Here is a 21897-nt window from a genome sequence, read left to right on the forward strand (position 1 = left end):
ATTATATTCTGGCCCTCCTGGACCCTTTCTCTTTCGTTCTCTCAGTGGAAATGAAAGTCACAATTCTCGGTGTGGCGAGTTTGCTCCTTCCCTTTACTCTAAATTTCTTAATAGTAATCTTGCATCCGTGAGTTCTCATTTGGCATTCGAGAATTTCGAAAAATAGCATGTTGTTATTTATCGGGTTTCTTTCGCTCTCATTCACTATGTCCTGTCATATTGGCTCTGTAATTTCACAAAGTTGTTTTTTTAAGACATTCAGAATTGTGCAAGAAGTAATAATATAGGAGGAATTTTACTGCCTGGAATGAAAGTAAATTCAAATGTGTGACAGGTTTAGCCAAAGTGGCCTTCGTTGGGCCAACACGATGGCATTCGCCATAGAAGAAATAAACAGAAACACGGAGTTACTACCTCACACGACTCTGGGTTACGAAATTTTTGACAGCTGCGGCGTACCATCTGAAGGCTTGAAAGGAGCTTTCAATTTACTTATGGAGAAAGGCAAAAACGCTCCCAACTCCACGTGTGCTGGAGTTCCATCCGTGCCCGTGATTGTGGGAGACGGCGCATCATCGCAATCTATCGCAGTGTCTCGACTGGTGGCTCCTTTCACCATTGGTCTGGTAAGCTTTATTAATTAATTTCCGATAAACATTGACAAGAACTGGGCAAAACGACATGCACGATATTACCGCGTAGTGCCCAGAGTGCGCAGGTTCGGCTTTGGAAATATGTGTTTACAGGGATAGGGTGGAATGCTCTTGGGAGAGTCGGTGCAGATTGGAAAGGCTGAATGCCCGCTATGTAGACTGTAGGGATTCTATGATTCTGTGATAACATTTACAAAAGTAAAATACGTCAGGCGGTGGAGGTCTGCAATAAAAAAATAAAAAATGCCGGAAATATTGTCTTTGCAGAGAAAGGATAGGACTTAATTTAGTTCCTTGACCTGAAAAGGTAACTTGGTCTGCCTCTCTCTTTCTACCGACATTGCCTGACCTGCAGAATATTCCCGGCATTGTCTTTAAACGCCAATAGCACTGCGGATGCAGTAAATCAGGAACAGAAACGAAGTCGCTGGAAAAGCTCAGCAAGTCTGGCAACATCTGTGGAGGAGAAAACAGAGTTAACTTTTCGGGTCCGGTGAGGTTCTGAGGAAGCGTCACCGGACCAGAAACATTAACTCTGTTTTCTCCTCCACAAATGCGACCAGACCCGCTGAGCTTTTCAAGCAATTTTGTTTTTGTGCCGGCATTGTCTTTATTTATGTGCGAACAGTGTTCTGATCGCAGTAGAGCTAGACCAGTGGTGTACGCAAATTTACGGTAAATCGGATCCAGACAGGAAATAGAGAGGAGCATCAAGATTATTGGCTGGAACCATCTGCTGAGAAAGTGAGTGAAAACAAATTGAGGATCTACTTTCAAAAAGCATTGAATATACATTTGAAAAAAAAAACATTTACAGACCTATGGGGAAAATTGAGTCTGTGTAGATCGCTGTTTTAAAGATCAAATAGACGTTAAGTGATTAAACTAAAGCAAAGCACCACGGAACAAAAACATAAATTACTGGGAAAGCACAGCAGGTCTGGCACCACCTGTGGAGAGAAATCAGAGGTAATGTTTCGGGCTCAGTGGCCGCTCCTCAGATCTGCGAATGGTGGAAATCTGAAATAAAACTGCCAAAAACCTAATTCTGAAAAAGGGGCTACTGAATCAAAATGTTAACTCTGCTTTTGTCTTTACCAGACCTGTTGTGTTTCTTCGGCAATTTCTGTTTTCGTTTCAGATTCTTTCTGACTCCTGCGTTGGGCTCAGCGACAGTGCCACGATTTCAAATATCTCAGTGAGTTCTGTTTCCCAACAGGTCAGCTACTTTGCGTCATGCTCTTGCCTCAGTAATAAGAGTGAGTTCCCAACTTTCTTGAGGACGATTCCTAGCGATATTGTTCAAATGAAAGCTTTAGTTCGACTCATACACCACTTTGAATGGACCTGGATCGGAGCCGTGGCTGAAGACAACGATTATGGTCGCTCAGGGATGAGGTCTCTCATTGAAGAGGCGGCGAAGTTTGAAATCTGTATCGCCTACATCGAATTCCTTTTACCCGGTCGCACAAGACAAAGAGTGAGCCAAGTTGCAAAGACCATTAGAACATCGTCTGCTAAGGTGTTGATAATATTCTGTGGAGAGAGTGACGCCATGTCGTTGGTAAACGAACTCAGAATGCAGAACATCACCGACATTCAGCTAATCGCTAGTGAAGCGTGGGTCACATCTTTCCAACCATGGCGAGCAGAAACTGTGGATATCTTATCAGGAACAATCGGTTTTGGAATCAGGAGAGCGGAAATTCCAGGACTGAGAGAGTTTCTAGTCAAACTTCATCCTTCCACAGCACCAGACAATCCGTTTGTTGAAGAACTTTGGGGCCAAGTCTTTGGCTGTATCATAAGTTCCTCAAATCAGAACCTGAAAGAAAACTTGTCGGGGATTCCCTACAAACCGTGCACCGGATCAGAAAACCTAGAGACGGTTGAATCTGCATACTCCGATGTGTCGCAGTTAAGAGTTTCCTACAATGTATACAAAGCGGTATACGCCATAGCTCACGCCCTTCAGAATTTACAATCGTGTGAAAATGGGAAAGGCCCATTTGTCAACAACACATGCGGTCGAAAGTCAAAAGTTCTGTCCTGGCAGGTGAAGAACAGTCGCACACGGCTAATTATCTAGTAAAGTCATTTGATAAGGTTCCCCATGGTAGGCTCATTCAGAAGGTCAGGAGGAATGGGATACAGGGGAACTTAGCTGCTTGGATACAGAATTGGCTGGCCAACAGAAGACAGCGAGTGGTAGTAGAAGGAAAATATTCTGCCTGGAAGTCAGTGGTGAGTGGGGTTCCACAGGGCTCTGTCCTTGGGCCTCTACTATTTGTAATTTTTATTAATGACTTGGGTGAGGGGATTGAAGGATGGGTCAGCAAGTTTGCAGACGACACAAAGGTCGGAGATGTCGTTGACAGTGTAGAGGGCTGTTGTAGGCTGCAGCGGGACATTGACAGGATGCAGAGATGGGCTGAGAGGTGGCAGATGGAGTTCAACCTGGATAAATGCGAGGTGATGCATTTTGGAAGGTCGAATTTGAAAGCTGAGTACAGGATTAAGGATAGGATTCTTGGCAGCGTGGAGGAACAGAGGGATCTTGGTGTGCAGATACATAGATCCCTTAAAATGGCCACCCAAGTGGACAGGGTTATTAAGAAAGCATATGGTGTTTTGGCTTTCATTAACAGGGGGATTGAGTTTAAGAGTCGTGAGATCTTGTTGCAGCTCTATAAAACTTTGGTTAGACCGCACTTGGAATACTGCATCCAGTTCTGGTCGCCGTATTATAGGAAAGATGTGGATGCTTTGGAGAGGGTTCAGAGGAGGTTTACCAGGATGCTGCCTGGACTGGAGGGCTTATCTTATAAAGAGAGGTTGACTGAGTTCGGTCTCTTTTCATTGGAGAAAAGGAGGAGGAGAGGGGACCTAATTGAGGTATACAAGATAATGAGAGGCATAGATAGAGTTGATAGCCAGAGACTATTTCCCAGGGCAGAAATGGCTAGCACGAGGGGTCATAGTTTTAAGCTGGTTGGTGGAAAATATAGAGGGGATGTCAGAGGCAGGTTCTTTACGCAGAGAGTTGTGAGAGCATGGGATGCGTTGCCAGCAGCAGTTGTGGAAGCAAGGTCATTGGGGTCACTTAAGAGACTGCTGGACATGTATATGGTCACAGAAATTTGAGGGTGCATACATGAGGATCAATGGTCGGCACAACATTGTGGGCTGAAGGGCCTGTTCTGTGCTGTACTGTTCTATGTTCTATGTTCTAAAGCGAAGTAATGTATTGCCTCTCGCGAAATAAGAGTACGCATCATATTTCGGGAATTCGGTTCTATTGTCTTTTTTTGTTGGTTATTCGTTTAATGCTCTTTATCTTCTTTTGTTGCTGCAACGTAAAACGTATATTAAATTGCAAATTATGTTGTCCCCTTTTTGAAGCTTTTGCATTATCTGAAAGACGTACGTTTCAGCAATCATTTTGGGGAGGAAGTAAGCTTTGACAATAATGGAGATCCTATTGCTTCCTATGACCTGATAAACTGGCAGAAGCGCCCCGATGGATCGGTTGACTTTGTTAAAGTTGGTTATTATGACGAAGCCTTGCCGAAAGGGGAGGAACTCGAGTTGGATGAAAGTGGAATTGTTTGGCACAGAGCAGCTCTTCAAAATAAGGTAAGCTCATTTTTAACGTTCCATGTCTCTGTATCGGGTAAGAATCAACCCCGCAATCTCATTGATTTGGACGATTACTGTGACAAGATTTTCGAGGATTCCTACTATCTGTTACCGGTTTAATTCTGGTGCTCAGTCACTGCTTGTGTGAACAATTTTGAATACATAGTATTTCAGATTTGCTATAGTATATCGATTGTCGTATTTGCTTGCAGTGGTCTGGGGTTAAGTTCGAAACTAAGCTAATGGAACAATGAACCTCATCGTCTCCTTTAAAACTTTGAAAGAAAGGATGCAGTTTTCTGAAGAAATTATTTGAAATTTACATTCGTGTTAATTTCTTTTGGAGAACCACATTGCTGTCTAGAATTGACGAGCGCAGCATATTTGCGAAGTAGTTGTCACTTTGAACATGTGAATCATGAAACCTCCTCAACAGCGAATATCTCCATAGGGGATGTCCCATTGTATGATAGAACTCTATTGAAATAATTAATCAGTTACTCCGTATTGTATCATGCAAATATCGGCGAGGTAGTATGTGCTGTTCATAATAGTCATTAATAGCAGCATCTTCCAAACTAATGACTATCATCATCTACAAGGACAAAGGCAGTACATATGTTGAAATGTTATCCCTGCAAGATCACCCTCCGAGCCTCTCACTATCCTGACTTGGAAATATATCAGTTTTCCTTCAGTGTCGTGGATCAAAATTCTGGAACTCCCTCCCTAAGGACATTATGGGTCAACCTACGGTAAATGGACGACTGCCATTGAAAAATGCAGCTCACCACCAACTTTCAAGGGCATCAAGGGAAGGAGAATAAATCATTGGCCCAGCCAGCAGTGTCAACGTCCCAAGTATGAAAAAAAACACTAAGCAGAGTGTCTTCTCTTTGTTGATTTTAACTATTTAAATATTTTAACTCTCTCTTCAAACTAAGACGACGCTGTATTAATGTCTATTCGATTCCAACTTTATAATTGCACATTTTGGTTTTCATGAATGAACTATTTTTTGATGCACGTCCAAAAAAACATTATCACACTTGTGTATAAATATATGAAAAGAGAATGGCAACGCTACGCCTCTTGCCTCGCATGACTAACGCTTCTGTGGAGAATTTAAATTGTTTGTGGGAAATTCAGAATTTAAATTCAACTGGGACCTGGTTCCAGAATAAATTTGTTGGATATTGCAAACACCCAAACAGGATAGTCCATTTCTTCCAGAGAGGGAATGTCTTCGCTTGTTGGCGTCGATCCAGAACTGTCCTCTCCAGAAGATTCGTTTAAATTGTGATCAGAGATAATGGGAACTGCAGATGCTGGAGAATCCAAAATAACAATGTGTGGCGCTGGATGAACACAGCAGGCCAAGCAGCATCGCAGGAGCACAAAAGCTGACGTTTCATCAGAGTCTAGGCCTGAAACGTCAGCTTTCGAGCTCCTGAGATGCTGCTTGGCTTGCTGTGTTCATCCAGTTTCACACTTTGTTATCTTCGTTTAAGTTGTGTTCAGATTGCCTAAAAATGTTCCGTCTGTTCATCCATATGATAAGGAACAATATCTAAGTGGGTTCTAATTTGAAAGTGGCAATAATTATACACGGTTATTCAATTTATATCCATTTAAAATTTGTAGCATTTATCAAAGTGGAGAAAGCCTGGTTGGAATTTCCCAATAAATAATAAACAGCTTATGTTTATATCATGTTGCAAAAGGATGATAGCAGTGAAAAAAAACCTACAAACTTACTCAGCCAATAATGAAGAACATACATTTCCAATAATATGAACATAGGAAAGGCCATGTCGCACGGATCATTCAAAATTACACAATACTCTGCAGTCAGTTAATGCTAGATGTTTCTGCTTTAATGGCTTTTCTTTAATTACCGTAGACCCATGATTTGGTTACTGACTGATTTTTTTTTTAAACATTTCTCCTGATTTCGCAGGTCCCTCTGTCAATGTGTCGTAAAAGCTGTCTTGCAGGTACCAGAAAAGCAGTACGTAAGGGTCAGCCTGTTTGCTGCTTTGATTGTTTGCCATGTGCCGATGGGGAGATCAGTAACGAAACAGGTAGGCAAGAATGAGAACAATCGTTAATATTTCAGCGGTGAGCTTGGACCACGGCACATGTCTTTTTACCATGATATTCAGCTTTAATCTACAAGCATACGTTTGAGTTTTTAAAATATACTGTTATTTCACAACAGGTTCAATAGAATGCATCAAATGCCCGTCAGATTACTGGTCCAATGAGCCAAGAAATCAATGCATTCCGAAAGAAATTGAATTCCTCTCCTTTCAAGACAGCATGGGAATAACGCTGACGGCGATTTCAGTGCTTGGAGCTTGTATCACAGGGGCTATTGCAGCTGTATTCTTACATTTCATAAACACTCCTATTGTAAAGGCCAACAATTCGGAATTGAGCTTCCTTCTATTAATCTCATTAATACTGTGCTTTCTGTGCTCCATTGCATTCATCGGACAGCCCTCACCATGGTCATGCATGGTGCGGCACACGGCGTTTGGAGTTAGTTTTGCTCTATGTCTTTCTTGTATTCTTAGTAAAACTCTGGTAGTCCTAATGGCGTTTAAAGCAACTCTGCCGGGTAGTGATGTTATGAAATGGTTCGGACCCAAACAACAAAGGTCAATTGTTTTTATCTGCGCTTTGATTCAAGTAATAACATGTGTGATTTGGTTGTTGACCTCTCCCCCACTCCCAACTAAAAATACCAAATATCAAAATGCAAAGATTATCCTCGAGTGTGGCGTGGGTTCCACAGTAGCATACTGTAGTGTGTTTGGTTACATTGGCTTATTAGGTTGCATTTGTTTAATTTTAGCCTTATTGGCCCGGAAGCTGCCGGACAGATTCAATGAAGCTAAACTCATAACGTTCAGCATGCTCATATTTTTTGCAGTTTGGGTGACATTTATTCCAGCTTATGTGAGCCAGCCCGGAAAATACACGGTGGCTGTTGAGGTATTTGCAATTTTAGCATCGAGCTTTGGATTATTGTTCTGTATCTTTTTTTCAAAGTGTTACATAATCTTGTTAAAACCAGAAGAGAACACCAAAAAACATGCAATCGCTAAAAATGTACAACCGTAGCACAATAAACGAGTTTTTTTAAGTTTCGGTAACGTCATGTTGAAGTACTTTGCTACATTACAGTTCACGCAAATAGAGTCGGCAGTCTTTTTCTAGCTCTGTGTTATAGAACATAGAACATAGAACAGTACAGCACAGAACAGGCCCTTCAGCCCACGATGTTGTGCCGACCATTGATCCTCATGTATGCACCCTCAAATTTCTGTGACCATATGCATGTCCAGCAGTCTCTTAAATGTCCCCAATGACCTTGCTTCCACAACTGCTGCTGGCAACGCATTCCATGCTCTCACAACTCTCTGTGTAAAGAACCCGCCTCTGACATCCCCTCTATACTTTCCTCCAACCAGCTTAAAACTGTGACCCCTCGTGTTAGCCATTTCTGCCCTGGGAAATAGTCTCTGGCTATGATAGGGTTGGTCCATTTACGGTAGATTTCATAAACATACGAAACGTACGTAACATTCAGAATTTTGTATAAAGAACAAGAATTGGCACTGTGACCGCCTCTGAGGCTCAGAGGAAAATGGTGCAGTCAGAGCGAAACTGATAGCGGAGAGACAGGAGATTCTATGGCCGCAGAAGAGACACCAGGATCAAAAGCAGAAGCTGCTGGAAAAGCTCAGCAGACCTAGTAGCACCTGGGAAGCAAAAAACAGAGCTAACGTTTCGGTCCTGTGATCCTTCCTCAGAAATGATGGTAGATGGGGAATCATTGATTCACCAGCTTCAAGGTCTCCCCTACCCCACCACGTCCCAGGACCAGCCCAGTTCGTCCCCTCCCCCCACTGCATCTCACAACCAGCCCAGCTCATCCCCTCCCCCCACTGCATCCCAAAACCAGCCCAGCCTGTCTCTGCCTCCCTAACCTGCTCTTCTTCTCACCCATCCCTTCCACCCGCCTCCGGCCGCACCTCCATTTCCGACCTATAACCTCATCCCACCTCCTTGACCTGTCCATCTTCCCTGGACTGACCTATCCCCTCCCTACCTCCCCACCTATACTCTCCTCTCCACCTATCTTCTTTTCTCTCCATCTTCGGTCCGCCTCCCCCACTCTCCCTATTTATTCCAGAACCCTCTCCCAATCCCCATCTCTGATGAAGGGTCTAGGCCTGAAACGTCAGCTTTTGTGCTCCTGAGTTGGCACTTACTGCTAGCGGGTTCTCCACATTCATGAGAATGGCTGATAAACCCTGAACTTGATTACACATTGATGATGCAAGCCCTTTCATCGATTCAATGTCTTTAGTTATTGTGGTTGCCCACTCAATGCAGCTGGACATGTATCGTGTTCATTCATCACACAGAAAAACTGTGCAGGTTTTCCAGTACATGAACTCCTGGAAGTGTTGGTCATAGATAATAGGCTGCCATTTGCCAGCAGTGTAGTTGAGTATTTCTTAAAGTTCAATGACATTCATCATATAAGGACAGCTCCATAACAAGCGTCATCTGATGGTCTGGCAGAAAGAGCAGTCCAAATTTTGAAAGCAGGCTTAAAGGAACAGCCTACAGCTTCCCTGGTTATCAAACTATTCCAATTCCTGGTTAATTATAGGACCACCGCTCATGCAACTATAGGGATAGCTCCAGAGGAGTTACTAATAGGGAAAAGTGTCTGTCAGGTTACGTCCGATCTTTCAGGACATTGGGAGTGGGTGGGATGGGCACAGTCGGGAGGTTAAGCAGCATCAGGAATGGTAATGTTGGACACAAGACTCCACCAAGCAAGAGAGGCAGTTTATTTCAGGGGATAAAGTTTTGTTTCGGAACCACAGGAGTTACTCTGCATAGGCTACAGGCATGGTTGACGTAAGGTCAGGTCCAGCGACCTTCACTTTCTGGGTAGCCGCCAACGTCTTGAACAAGGACATGGAACATGTGAAACCTGCAAACTTGTATATGGTGTAGGAACAACATGTGCCCAGCTGTTCAACTGCCTCTCTGACTGTTCTGGAATACATGGGCTCTCTGTATCCATCAAGCATTAAAGATACTTCTAAATCTGAGATCAAAATGGTGCATGTAGCTGCCTTGAAATCGTTGCCACGTGAAGACAAGAATGAAATTCTTCTGAGAAGCTCTGCATGCAAGAGGTGAACTGCTGTGAGCTACATGCCACCTGTCTCAAAGGCAAGGTTGGAGAATTGGGCCCAGTGCTAAAATGCTCCAAGTGGAGCTGTAAAAGAAAAGAACCAGCCTGTGTCATTGGACCCAGAGTATGAGGGGTGCAGTGATTGTAATGAGGTCAGCTAGGTTGACATTATAGAAGAGAGATAACAAAGTGTTGAGCAGTGTGATCACAGCAGGCCAAGCAGCATCAGAGCAGCAGGATGGCTGACGTTTTGGGCCTAGTCCCTTCTGCAGAAATAGGGGAGGGGAACGGGGTTCTGAAATAAATAGGGAGAGAGTGGGAGGTGGATAGAAGATGGATAGAGGAGAAGATAGGTGGAGAGGAGACAGACAGGTCAAAGCGGCGGTGATGCAGTCAGTAAAGGTGAGTGTAGGTGGGGTGTTAGGGAGGAGATAGCTCAGTCCAGGAAGGTCAAGGGGGCGGGATGAGGTTAGTAGGTAGGAAATGGGAGTGGGGCTTGAGGTGGGAGAAGGGGATGGGTGGGAGGAAGTAGAGGTTTGGGAGGCAGGGACGAGCTGGGTTGGTTTTGGGATGCAGTAGGGGGAAGGGAGATTTTGAAGCTTGTGAAGTCCACATTGATACCTTTGGGCTGCAGGGTTCCCAAATCTCCCCTCCCCCTACTGCATCCCAAAAGCAGCCCAGCTCCTCCCCGTCTCCTTATCCTGTGCTTTCTCCCACCTAACCCCTCCTCCTACCTCAAGCCCCGCTCCCATCTCCAACCTATTAACGTCAACCTGCTCTCTTGGCCTGTCCATCCTCCCTGGACTGACCTGTCTCCTCCCTAACTCCCAATCTACACTCACCTTTACTGCCTCCATCCCCACCTATTTGGCCTGTCTGTCTCCTCTCCACTTATCTTCTCCTCTATCCACCTCCCCCTCTCTCTCTATTCATTTCAGAACCCACTTCTTCTCTCCCATTTCTGAAGTGGGGTCTCGGCCCGAAACATCAGCCTTCCTGCTCCTCTGATGCTGCTTAGCTTGCTGTGTTCATCCAGCTCTACACCTTGTTATTGCAGATTCTCCAGCATCTGCAGTTGAAAATATCTCTCGACATTATAGAATATGAGTTTGCTAATTAGAACTTTTTATTTGGTCAAATCAGTGACCTCTGGCTGATAGAGATAGACAGAAGTGTCAGAGGTTCTCATTATCCTGAAAGATGGCTCTGTGAATGCTGGATCAGTGTCAAGGACTTTCCATGTGTATACAAAGGGTAACGTGGTGGCAGGATAATAGCCTCTGCGATATTATTTCAGACATAAATTTCTGCAACTAGCAGATGGATCGCAGACACATTGAATTGTCGACTAAATTTTCAAGAACTTTTAAAAATTCCTTCAATTCCTTGATAAAAAATAACTTGTTTAAAATGCAAAGGTGTCCAATTATTTCAATATCTTCCAGTTCTCCTAATCATCCACATTCAAATATTGATGTATGTGCTGCATTTGATGTATACACAATTCTGGCTTATGCTCAAATCCATTTCCAATTTTTTCAGTTCCTAAAGTATTTCCAATCTTCTGACCTGCTACAGATCTTCCCAGCAGCGGGTGCATTTTCCTTCAACGTAATACTACAAGACAATTGAATATACTGATTATAACCTCTTGAAGATTTTTGGAAAAAAAGTTCGGGATAAAAATTCCGGACGATTTAGACGAGAAGGCATACAGAGAGTTGGCCTTCATTGGTAGGGGATTTCAGTTTAAGAGTCGCGAGGTTGTGCTGCAGTTCTGTGAAACCCTGGTTAGACCACACTTGAAATATTGTGTTCAGTTCTGCTCACTTCATTATAGGAAGGATATGGAATCTTTAGAGAGTGTGCAGAGGAGATTTACCAGGATGCTGCCTGGACTGGAGGACAGGTCTTATGATGAATGTTTGAGGTAGCTAGATCTTTTCTCAATGGAGCGAAGAAGGATGAGAGGTGACTTGATAGAGGTGTACAAGATGATGGCAGGCAAAGGTAAAGTAGATGGCCAGAGACCTTTATCCAGGGAGCATAATTTTAAGGTGATTGGAGGACAGTATGGGGAGATGGCAGTGGCAGGTTCTTTACATGGAGAGTGGTGGGTGCATGGAATGAGCTGCCAGCAGTGGTAGTGAAGTCAGATGAGTCGGACCTTTAAGCAAATCTTGGATATGCACATGGATGATAGTAACATGTAGGGTATGCAGGGTAGTTTGATCTTACAGTAGGGTAATAGGTCGGCACAACATCGTGGGCTGAAAGGCCTGTGCTGTGCTGTACTGTTCTATGTTCTAGGTCCTTTCTATCTGGTCTTATTAGCAAATAATTCACCTCGCACAATTTGCATTCAATTTGATAAGCCCAGTAGATCTTACCTTTAAAGTTTCACCTACCACTAATACTAACATGTTATCTCCACGAGCAAAATTAGGAATTTTTGATTTCTTGTCTGCTTCTCTTCGATTTCTCCTGTTTCATTCTGTGGTTTCGCAGCCTTGTTCGCACACAGTCAGGAAAAATCCCAAGTTATAATTATTGTAAGACATCAGTTGTCTGAGTTTCCACTTGCTCTTCAACCACTGCATACATCACTCACGCCTGTGATCCAGCTCTGTAATCACAAAGGATGAACTGTATTTTTGGAACTAAGAATATAACAGAGAATTTCTCTCTCACTCCTATCACCACTTCACCTCTTTTCACCGGACTCTCTAACCTCACTTTATAAAATGGAATACTTCTCTTCTTACCATGAATTCCACGTTACCACATTTTCTGTCAATACTCCTTCCAAATTAAATATCTCCTCATCTCACCATCTAAGATTGATCTTCACTCGTATCCCTTAAAATGTTACTTTCTTTACTTAGTTCTCCTGGCATACGTGAGTAAACCTTAGTCACAGGTAAATTCTTTAAAGAGTTCTAGTGCTCTCTTCATAAGCTATCCCTGAACAGGCTGTAATTCTTTTGAAGCTCTTTAGATTCTACTATCCTTTCCTTTATCACATCAACTAAACTCATTATCTTAGAGATAGTAGGAACTACAGAAGCTGGATAATCTGAGATAACAAGGTATAGAGCTGGATGAACACAGCAGGCCTAGCAGCATCAGAGGAGCATGAAAGCTGACATTTCGGGCTTAGGCCCTTCTTCAGACAAAAAAAATCTCAAGAAGTGTCTAGGCTCGAAACATCAGCTTTCCTGCTCCTCTGATGGAGCTTGGCCTGCTTTGTTCATCGAGCTCTACACCTTGTTATCTCAAACTCATTATCTTGTCCTGTTTTCCTACCCACATCTTCACAGTGCTTTTCCTAAACCAACACTGCGACTTCATGTGGTTAACTTTATTACAATGAAAACATCTGAGCTTTTTTACTTCTCTTTCCCTCTCATGGGTATCCCTTTTACCCTTTTGTAAATTATTTTTACTATCTTCACTGCGATCGCCTTTCTCCAAGTTTCTGTCCCTTGCAGATTGTACTTGATGTCGGAGGCCAAACATTGATTTCTGAATCAACTCAAAACCATCTGCTACTTCTGCCGTCAATCTTGCAGCCCTAATTGTCTGCTCTTCAACATGTTCTCACTGCTTCAGGAAGTGAATTTTGAACTCCCAAATAATTTTCTCTCCAAGAGCGTCTTATGTTTGATCTATTTTCAATGCTTGCATCCACCTGTCAAAGTTACTTTGTTTGATCAATACTCCTTTCAGCCTCCATGTACATACGACCAGTTTCCCTCTTTCAATTTATAAACCGTTGTCTATCGGCTTTTGGCACTAGTTCATATATACTTAAAATTACTTGTTCACCTCATCACACTCCCCAGAAATCTCGTTTGATAGTGATTCGCATACCTCGCCAGCTCTATGTACTAACTTTCTTTGAATCAACAATACTCATATGGTCACCAGCCATTTCATTTGAACCAGACCAGAACCGATCAAAGTAAACTAAGGAAACAGCCTAGACTCAAGTATCAACAAGATGTTGATAATGGAACTTAGTAAACAAGGAATTGATAACTTGCCTAATGACGACCATAGATCAATTGCTGATTACTATAAAAAATAAAAATTGCATCATTGACGTCCTTTGGGGAGAGAAATCTATTGTCCTCATCTGACCTGATCTGCACATGATTCCACATTCATAACAATGTAGTATTGCTATTTGAAATGACTAAGAAAGGCACATAGTTTCAGTAAAATTTGGGGTGGGCAATATCAGCCACGTGTCATGAACGGAAGAACAGAAAGAATTGGTAGAACTCATGCAACTATGCTATTTTATCCTGTAGAAACATAACAGGCATTTTTGGTTTTCTTTTCAGATCAGTTACTTTTCTTCCTGCACTTGTTTGAGTGATAAGCGTGAGTTTCCAACGTTTTTCAGGACGATTCCTAGTGATTCTGTACAAATCAAAGCATTAGTCAAGCTTATCCAACATTTTAGATGGACGTGGGGTGGAGTTGTGGCACGGGACAATGAGTATGGTCGATTTGGAATTATAGTGTTGGTTGAAGAGATTGCCAAGTTTGAAACCTGTATTGCTTTTGCTGAGTTCATCTCACCTGTTGGTACTGCAAAGAGAATGCCACAAGTAGTGGAGACAATTTAAAAAAAAATCTGCTAAGGTGATCATTATATTTTGTGCAGAGAGGTTTACCGCTGGTTTGCTGGAAGAACTCGACATTACTGATATCCGACTAATTGCGAGTGAAACCTAGATCACGTCATCTAACTGTGGACGGCAAAAACTATGACATTACTGTCTGGAACAATTGGATTTGGAGGAAAGAGTATGGAAATTACAGGACTTAAAGAGTTTCTCTTAAATGTCCACCCTTTCAAAAAACCACACAACCCGTTTGTAGAAGAACTTTGGCAGGAAGTTTTTGTACGCAGTGTACAAATCTCAAATGAAACGCTGGATAGCAATAAACCATCTTTGTTGAAACTGTGTACAGGCGCAGAAAGTTTAGAGGCAGTTGAGACTGCATACAGCGATGTGTCTGAGTTAAGGGGTTCCTACAATGTTTACAAAGCTGCATATGCTGTGGCCCATTCCCTTCATAATATGCATCTGTGTGAAGATGGAAAAGGACCATTTGCCAACAAAACCTGCGGCAGCCAGTCAAAGATATTATTTTGGCAGGTAGGAATTGAAACAACTTTTGCACATGAGATGAATGAAATATCACATAAGTACATTATAGATCTTAAACCCGACTTATCAGTTCAGAATGTTTTACAGCATAACTGATCACCTTGAGGGTACTATTGTTTCAACTTAATGTAATTGAATAGTGAAGTATACTCTGCACTGAACGACCCGTTCTTGCTTATTTCTGACGTATTTGCCACTTGCATTAATGATATTCTATCTACTCCTAAAGCTTTTGCACTACATAAAGCAGGTGAAATTTGTCAATAATTTTGGACAAGAGGCAGACTTTGATAAGAACGGAGATCCCGTTGCTTCATATGATGTGATAAACTGGCAGAAGGCAGAAGATGGGACTGTGCGGTTTGTTCAGGTTGGTTACTATGACGCAGCATTGCCAGTAGGAAAGGAACTCATATTGGATAAAAGTCGAATTGTTTGGCACCATGGAAGGAACATGGTAAGGATTTTTTTTTTGTTTATACCTCAGTATTTTTTTGGGATTATTTCAGATGTTTATACATAGTTTGTTTTGAATAAATAGCTTTTTGAAAAAAAAACAAAGAAACCAAACTCCAATGCAAGTATTTGTGTCAAAGCTTGCATTATGTGTTTCAAATTGACATTAGGAGGTCTTGGTTTTCAACTGTTGGTAACGGTTTGATAAAATTGCATGACTAAATGAACCAGTTGGCGGAAACTGATAAAGAAGGTGAAAGCTCATGGGATACAGCACAGTTGAGGTTAGAAAACTCACAACTGATAAGTAGAACTTGAATGATCACTTGAGGTGTCATAACAGTCAACGCTATGGGTAACCTCAACTAGGCAGACGATACTTAGTAGTATGGTTTTGACAGGAGAGACGAGATGGGTTAAGGCTCTTCTGCACTGTACAATTCGTCGATTCTATGATTCCACCGTTTCCGTAGTGTGCAAGTGAATATCGTATATGGCGTTTGAACCACACATGAGATTTCATGAAATTTATTTGCATGGAGAACATTCATGACTATCTGCATTTTTAAAGCAATCAACTTTTTTATTTGTGTGGTAATTTACCTATAGGTTTGTTCTTTCCATAGCCACCAGTCTCACTGTGCAGCAAAAGGTGTGTTCCAGGGACGAAGAAAGCAACTAAAATAAACAAACCAATTTGCTGCTTTGATTGTATAACTTGTGCTGAAGGAACGATTAGTAATCAAACAGGTATTGAATTCATCAATGATCCTTGGGCTGTTAACCCATGATACTGTTACAGGCCTCTAATTACAATTATAATTGAAATGTTCAAGGAGATTGGAAGACATTTAGATCTAATAGGTTGCTAACTGGTGCCAAGAAAATTCAATTCGGTCGATTTTCTTTAGTTGCAATGATAGTAAAACTGTCAAACCTGGTCCTCATACGTTGCCACAGATGTGCCGATTGATTCCAGTCATGTGCAGTCAAATACAGAAACCCAAAATGCTTTCTTAGTGTCTTTTTGCTCCTCCACAAAGTGCACTGTTGAAATCCCCATAAATTCAAGTTTTAGAAATCACTTGATTTGATGTGATGTGCACATCCATTTATTTGCTCTAGGCGTCATGGAAAAATATATTCCCACGAATTTGCATATTGCTGAATGAGGTTCCTTGTCGTTATTTCTGCTGATGAGATGCTCAGGGTTTTCAAGGTTCGTACCTGTTAAAATGTCTCTTACAGAATTATTTTGTAAACTGTCAACTTACTGTCCAGTAGTTTTATTAAAAACAATATTGTATTTGATTCCCACGGCAATTCCATCCTGATTTAAGCTCACATCGTTGGTTCTTGTTCTTATTATATTCCATAACTGTCACTGAGTCACAATCTTGGACATCCCTTCCGAACAGTGCCTTGTGTGCACCTATTCTGCATGGACAACAACATTCAAAGATTTAAGCGTGTCACGACGTTCTGAGATTAGTAAGACAAAGGTCAGATTTTCCCGAATGAGGGGTTCCGATACCACAATTATAATAGTGCAAATTTATGTTCTATTAAACGAACGTGGCAGAACAATCTCAATTGTCAAGAAATTTAAGCACCAAGTTTACTGATAATTGAAAAAAAACTGTTCAGCATTGCCTATGGGAGGAAGAACTCTGCTACCATACTTGGTATGGACCTTAAAATGACGCCAGCGCAACGCTTTTTGCCTCTATTTTAGTAAAAAAAACTGTTGTGATTAAATACTGAATCGCATCAGTTATTGTGATAATCAAAACCGCTACATTGGGAACTGACTTTTTCAAAGGAGGAAATATCATTCAAAGCATTCACCTGGAGAATTAATATTTGTTCTGCGGAGTTAAAGAAATGTTCAGGACATGCTTCCCCATTTGTTGCGTCGCGTTGAATTGACATACTGAGAACAGCTGCACGTTATAGAGGGTGCTTAATTCCAACTAGCGGTTGAAGAAAAATGACAGGAACAAAAACAGAAGTTGATGGAAAAGCTCAGCCGGGCCGGCAGCATCTATGAAAAAAAAAATAGACTTAACATATTGGGTCCAGTGGCCCTTTCTCAGAGCAGAACCTGAAACGTTAATTCTGATTTTTATTTTCCTCATAGATGCCGCCAGACCTGCTGAGCTTTTCCAGCAAATTCTGACTTTGTCCCTGTTTTACAACTTTCGCAGTTCTTTCAGTTTCTGCAAATAATTATATATTTATGTTAAGGTACTTAAAAAGTGTTAAGGCAAATTGCCAGCACAACAAAAGGTTTGATGGATCAAATAATAAAAGGACTAATTTTGTACTGATCACAGCCCGTAGTTCTTCAAATACGAATTGATGATATCTGACGTTTGTTATTTCGAGAAAGTAGCAAAATAAATTACTCGAAATGATTTAAGAAGCATTCAAATTAAATACGTTGTAGATGCATGGATTGTAAAATTTACTTAAAATAAGTGTAACCCAAAATAAGCAATTCTGATGGCAATCTGAAAATATTGTCTCCAAGTTTTTTGTCCTGTGTAGATTCGGTAGAGTGCTTCATCTGTCCGTTCGAACAATGGTCCAATGATCGACGAAATCAGTGCATCCCAAAAGATGTTGAATTCCTGTGTTTTAACGACAGCATGGGAATAACTTTGACGGCAGTAGCTCTGTTTGGAGCTTTTATCTCAGGGTTTGTTGCTGCTATTTTTTATATTTCATAAAAACTCCCATTGTAAGGGCTAACAATTCGGAACTAAGTTTCCTCCTACTATTCTCGTTAATGCTGAGCTTTTTGTGCTCAGTTGCGTTCATTGGACAACCCTTTGCATGGCCATACATGGTGCGGCACACTGCGTTTGGGGTAAGCTTTGTTCTGTGCATTTCTTGTATTCATCGTCATGTCAGGTTCGTTTTCGGAGGCCCTCACCGACTTGATGCAATAACAAGACACTGACCTGTTTGGAAAAACACAAATCCTTTTGTTACAAAGCAAGTACAAGCTGTGGAGAATCACTGTACTTAACGCGGCACAGAGTGCAGAGTCTCGTAAGTAATTCTCCCCGAGCAGCGGACAGTCCCCGCTTTTTATACTTTACTAAGTACATAATACATAGTACATAGAACATAGAACATAGAACAGTACAGCACAGAACAGGCCCTTCAGCCCACAATGTTGTGCCGACCATTGATCCTCATGTATGCACCCTCAAATTTCTGTGACCATATGCATGTCCAGCAGTCTCTTAAATGACCCCAATGACCTTGCTTCCACAACTGCTGCTGGCAACGCATTCCATGCTCTCACAACTCTCTGCGTAAAGAACCTGCCTCTGACATCCCCTCTATACTTTCCACCAACCAGCTTAAAACTATGACCCCTCGTGCTAGCCATTTCTGCCCTGGGAAATAGTCTCTGGCTATCAACTCTATCTATGCCTCTCATTATCTTGTATACCTCAATTAGGTCCCCTCTCCTCCTCCTTTTCTCCAATGAAAAGAGACCGAGCTCAGTCAAACTCTCTTCATAAGATAAGCCCTCCAGTCCAGGCAGCATCCTGGTAAACTTCCTCTGAACCCTCTCCAAAGCATCCACATCTTTCCTATAATAGGGCGCCCAGAACTGGACGCAGTATAAAACAATCTCACATCTCACAATGACATGATACATGAAACAGTTATTACAGCAGACAAAGACAGGATACAAAACAAATATTACATCAAGAACATAAAAGACCACGTGACGATTTCAAGTTGTTAACGAGACAGTTTGTAATTTCAAGTTGCCGATGTGTCTGGCTGGAACAGAGCCAGTGGCCTGGCCCCTTTGTCAGAGACAGAAGTTACATACTTCAGAAGTCTCACACCTTTACAAATGCCCCTCACTTAACCTTATTTGAGACAGTTTAATTCTTTTCAGTCAGGAAGCTTAAGGCAGTGTCTGCATACCTATGTGGAGGCAGATAAAGGACATTAATTTTACAAGTATAGAAATCAATGGGATGTTATCCCAATAACGTCTAAATGGATAATTCAATAATGTACTCCTCAGGTATTAGAAGCTCGGAGATCGCTTTTAGGTCATCTGCGCTGTGTTCGCGACAGATGATGACACCTTCCAGTCGTGAACCACTTCAACTCGGCCTCCCACTCCCTGGTTGACATGCCCATCCTGGGCCTCCTGCAGTGTCACAATGACGCGACCGGGAAACTGGGGGAGCAGCACCTCATATTCCGCCTTGGGAGCCTACAACCGAATGGTCTCAATGTAGACATTACTAGCTTCAAAAACTCCACACCTCCGGCTTCATCCCATGACCAACCCTCCCTCTCATCCCCACCTCCTTGACCTGTCCATCTTCTCTCCCACCTATCCGCTTCACCCAACTCACTGACTGATCCCCACCACAGGCTACCTGCACTCATCTATCACCATCCCACCTACCTAGCCCAGCTCCAGCCATCCTCTCTCGAGTTATTTCAGAACTCCCTACCCCCTCTCGCACTTCCGAAGAAGGGCCCCAACCCGAAATGTCAGCTTTTCTGCTTCTCTCATGCTGCCTGGTCTGCTGTGTTCCTCCAGCTCCACACTGTGTTATCTAAGTCTGCTTTCAGTTGTTGAAACTTTCGCGCGCTTTCAGATGTTTTCCTACTTATTAACTGTTTCATTTATAGGTCTGATCGTGTTAACTTGAAGGCACCAACACGTGACATTGTACATGGAGTTTTGGCGTCGATATCTCTAACAGTGACACGTCACATTTATCATACCGGCAAATACAGTATTTGTGAGTGAAAGTAGATTTGGAAGTAAGCTTGGTAATTTATAAATTCAATGACAATGCTGACATCTACCGAACAGTGTAGAAATTGCACAGGTATCTCTTGGACACAAATGCAACCTGGCTGAAACCCACTCCATCAATTAATTCTCAATCATCAGTAATGTGTTGGACGATGCCTTCAATAGAGCAATCAAGTAACACCTGCTGATCAGTAACTTCCTCACTGACACCTAACTTAGGTTCTGCCAGGTCCACTCAGGTTCTGAACTCATGACAACCATAAACAAAATAACTGAATTCCAGATCGAAAGTGAGAGTGACAGCCCTTTACATCAACGCCATGTTCGAGCAAATGTGGTACTGGGAAACCCGAGCAAAACTGGAATCAATGGGAATCATAACAAAAGTCGCTACTGGATGCAGTCATACCTGGTACATAGGAAGTTGGTTGCGTTTCTTGAAGGACAAGAACACTAACTCTAGAACATCTCTGCAGAGGTTACCCAGGGTTCTGTCCTAACCCAATCATATTCATCTGCTACATCAAGGACTATCCCTTCCTCATAAGGTCAAAAGTGGGGATGCTAGCCAATGGCTGTTATATTCAGGATCATTCCCAGGTCCTTAGTTGCTGACGTAGTCCATGTTCAACGGCTCTAAGATATGACAATATCCAGCCTTGCGCTGATAAGTAGTAAGTTGCATTCACGCGAAATAAATGCGAGATAATGACCATCTCCAATAAATGGCACTCTAACAAGCACCCCTTGACATTCAATGGTTTTGTTATCACTGAAGCCCCCACATCAACTCCCTGGGGATTACTATTGACCAAAGACCCGACAGGACTCGCTATTCAAATACCATGCCTTCAACAGTAGATCAGAGGTGGGTAACTGCCTCCCTGACTCCCCGGACACTGTCCACCATCAACAAAGCAGAGGTCAATAGTGTAATGGAATACACCCCACTTGCATGCATGGGTGCAGCTCCAACGACATTTTAGTTGGTTGACACTGTCCAGCACAAAGCAGCCTGGTTAATTGGAACCAAATTCACAAGCATCCATTCCCTTCACTACTGACGCTCAGTAGCAGCAGTATGTACTATCTACAAGATGCACTGCAAAAATTCCCTGAAGAACCTTTGCATCTTCCAAACCAACAACTACTACCACCCAGCAGGACCAGGGTAGCAGATAAATGGGAACACCAGCACATGGCAAGTTCACTCCAAGCCACACATTATCTTGACGTTGAAATATCTCACCGTTCTGTCATTGTCACTGAGTCAAAATCCTAAAATTCCTCGTATCAGAGTATTATATTTCCACCTTCATCACATGGACTGCAGTAGTTTAGGAAGGCTGCTCACCACCACCTCCTCAAGGCTTAACAGGAATGGGAAATTAATGCAGGACAGCAATGAATGCCTACGTCCCAAGAATTAGTTAAAATAACGAATTCCACCACATTTGGGATATCGTTCAAGATCACATGCACCTCACACTCTAACGATGACAATATCGTGTAAAAGGTGCAGCGAACATTAAACTGATCAATACAACATATGGGGTTGTAATTATTTTCAGAGGCTCGAGAAGCTGGTTATGTTGAGAGCCATTACGCTTCAGGCCAACTTTTAAGAACGAAGGCAAAAATTGTGAGTGAGATTTTGGGAAGTAAGTAGGAATAATCTATGTATTGGTTTCAGCAACCCAAGAACACAGCTGCAACGTCCTTGGTAAGAAGGCCTTGAGGCAGAGTGGTGCTTGTTTTTCATTTTTACTCATCTGGTTATTATGGTTTAGAACATATTTTCTAAATAGTTTTCTACAAGGCGATTCAATGGTACGTTTCTAAAAACGAACTGAATTCCGAGTTAAGTACGGATTGCATTGGAAAGCTGTACTGTCAAGGGGAGAGGGCATGACAATGCGTTCT

General features: G+C 42.3%; 1 protein-coding gene across 1 annotated transcript; it reads left to right on the top strand.

Moving 5' to 3' along the window:
- Positions 1 to 356: 356 nt before the first annotated feature.
- On the top strand, positions 357 to 14156 carry LOC132210494 (extracellular calcium-sensing receptor-like). Its single transcript, XM_059650833.1, has 7 exons — positions 357 to 626; positions 1873 to 2709; positions 4056 to 4289; positions 6253 to 6376; positions 6514 to 7409; positions 11062 to 11130; positions 13869 to 14156. Exons 1-7 carry the CDS (start codon positions 369 to 371, stop codon positions 14154 to 14156), a joined length of 2706 nt encoding a protein of 901 aa, XP_059506816.1. The 5' UTR covers positions 357 to 368.
- The last annotated feature ends 7741 nt before the right edge of the window (positions 14157 to 21897 follow it).

Source organism: Stegostoma tigrinum, chromosome 14, assembly GCF_030684315.1.
Source record: "Stegostoma tigrinum isolate sSteTig4 chromosome 14, sSteTig4.hap1, whole genome shotgun sequence".
NCBI lineage: Eukaryota > Metazoa > Chordata > Chondrichthyes > Orectolobiformes > Stegostomatidae > Stegostoma > Stegostoma tigrinum.